Raw genomic sequence first — 1,900 nt, forward strand, 5'->3', positions numbered from 1 at the left:
GTTTTTGTATCCTATTTGTTGTTTCTGCGTCATATACACGATGACTACAATATTTCTCACTGTAGTCGCGTAAACATGCCGGAGGAATATTAATAAAACCCACAACAGCTGCTGGACATTTAGCGATGATTTTTTTCTTCAGAAGTTTCAAGTCTTCAAAAACAGCGTATACTTTTATTTCAGAAGGCACAATATATTTTCCCCAGCGATTCTTTTTAAAATGCAGTAAGTCGTTTATTCCCACGCAGATCTTAAATACTATATCAATTGGCTTGCGTCTATCCAAGTAGTTGATGATATTCCTTTTAGAGTCTTCTACCCTAGCTCCTCTTTCAATTAAATAGCCAATTCTTATATCCGTAGGCTGATCATACTTGTCAAAGTTATTTGACCTAGAATCCGATACGAGAACCAACTTGGTCGCCATGGCTACTGCGGAGAAAAGTCCACGGTGTTAATGTGTCAACTGACCAGTGGTATGCACACGCGTGCTTACATGTGTATATCACGTGCCACTGTGTTCCCGCTGAATGTACAGGTAAAGGTCATATTTATATCTCGCACGTGCAGACTTAAATACTTACATTCGATTAACACAAACTTGTACTTATAATTCGTGTAGGAACGTTTATACTGACTTTCATCAAAATGAATATCGACGAACTCCAACATGAATTTAATACTGTGAAAAGACAATACTCGATAAACTTTGATGCAAAGCCAGAACAGTTGGAGGCCGCAAAATGTATCATGGAAAATCAAAATATAATAGGATTGCTTCCTACTGGTTATGGTAAAACATTTTGTGCAGTACTTCCGACAATTCTATCAAATGAAGAAAACCTGTAACTTTGGTCATTTCGCCTTTACGAGCATTTATGGACGATCAAATACAGAGTCTCCACAAATGGAATATCGCTGCAGCGAAAATTGAACCAGATATGGACCCAGAAATCATTTCGGGAATAAAAGATGGTGCATACAATTTTGTTTTTTTCTTCACCAGAAACGGCACTTAAACCATCATGGAAAGACGTATTTATGTCTAAGATATGGAAGAAAAACATTATCGCCCTCGTTGTGGATGAGGTGCATTGTATATCCGAATGGGGAGAAGATTTCAGGAAAGAATTTAGACACTTTCATGAGCTCCGCTCGGCAATACGCGCTCCTGTTTTAGCACTGACGGCTACATCAACTGAGTCGGTCAAGAAGGATATAAAGAAATATCTTCAAATTGAAGATGCGATAGTTATATACAGATCCCCAGACCGTTCTAACATCTTCCTTGATTTCAAGAAAGCCGAGTCAACTGAGTTGGAGGGGAAGCTCTGCTGGTTATTATCTCATTTACGCGAGAAAAACTCTGCTGCCTAAAAGGTAATTGTATATTGCCGCAGCCTAGATAGAGTTGTGTTTATTTTACTCCGGCGCAATTTGGGGCTCGATGCTTTTGCTTATGATAAAAGATTCCAGCCATGCTATTATGGAGATGTTTCACAGAAGCATACATGATGAATCTAAAACAAGAATCCTGCGAAATTTTAAGGACCCAAACTCCAACTTGAGGTGTTTGATTGCAACAGTTGCTCTGGGTATGGGGATCCAAATTGATGACGTAGATATCGTAATGCATCTTGGGAGTCCAAAATCTATTTTGTCGTACTGGCAGGGGATGGGCAGATGTGCAAGAGACGGACGACCTGGATATTCATACGTGCTGTACGACAACTTCACCTTGCCGTGTAAAGGTACTGAAAAGGATGTGAGCTCCTCGTGAATGGCGATACATGTTTTAGGAAAACTGTTTTGTCAATATTAGGTGACAAGACAGACCAAAGTGTGGCAGAAGTTTGTAAAGGAGGCTGTGGCACAGCTCGGTGTCTCTGCGCGAAATGCA

General features: G+C 40.0%; 1 protein-coding gene across 1 annotated transcript; it reads left to right on the plus strand.

Moving 5' to 3' along the window:
* The first annotated feature begins 648 nt into the window (after window positions 1-648).
* On the plus strand, window positions 649-1,377 carry LOC117315287 (probable ATP-dependent DNA helicase RecS). The gene is made up of 2 exons (XM_033869436.1): window positions 649-793; window positions 1,007-1,377. The coding sequence occupies exons 1-2, from the start codon at window positions 649-651 to the stop codon at window positions 1,375-1,377; spliced, it is 516 nt and encodes a 171-aa protein (XP_033725327.1).
* Window positions 1,378-1,900: the final 523 nt, after the last annotated feature.

The sequence above is a fragment of the Pecten maximus genome, chromosome 17 (assembly GCF_902652985.1).
Source record: "Pecten maximus chromosome 17, xPecMax1.1, whole genome shotgun sequence".
In the NCBI taxonomy this organism is placed as follows: domain Eukaryota; kingdom Metazoa; phylum Mollusca; class Bivalvia; order Pectinida; family Pectinidae; genus Pecten; species Pecten maximus.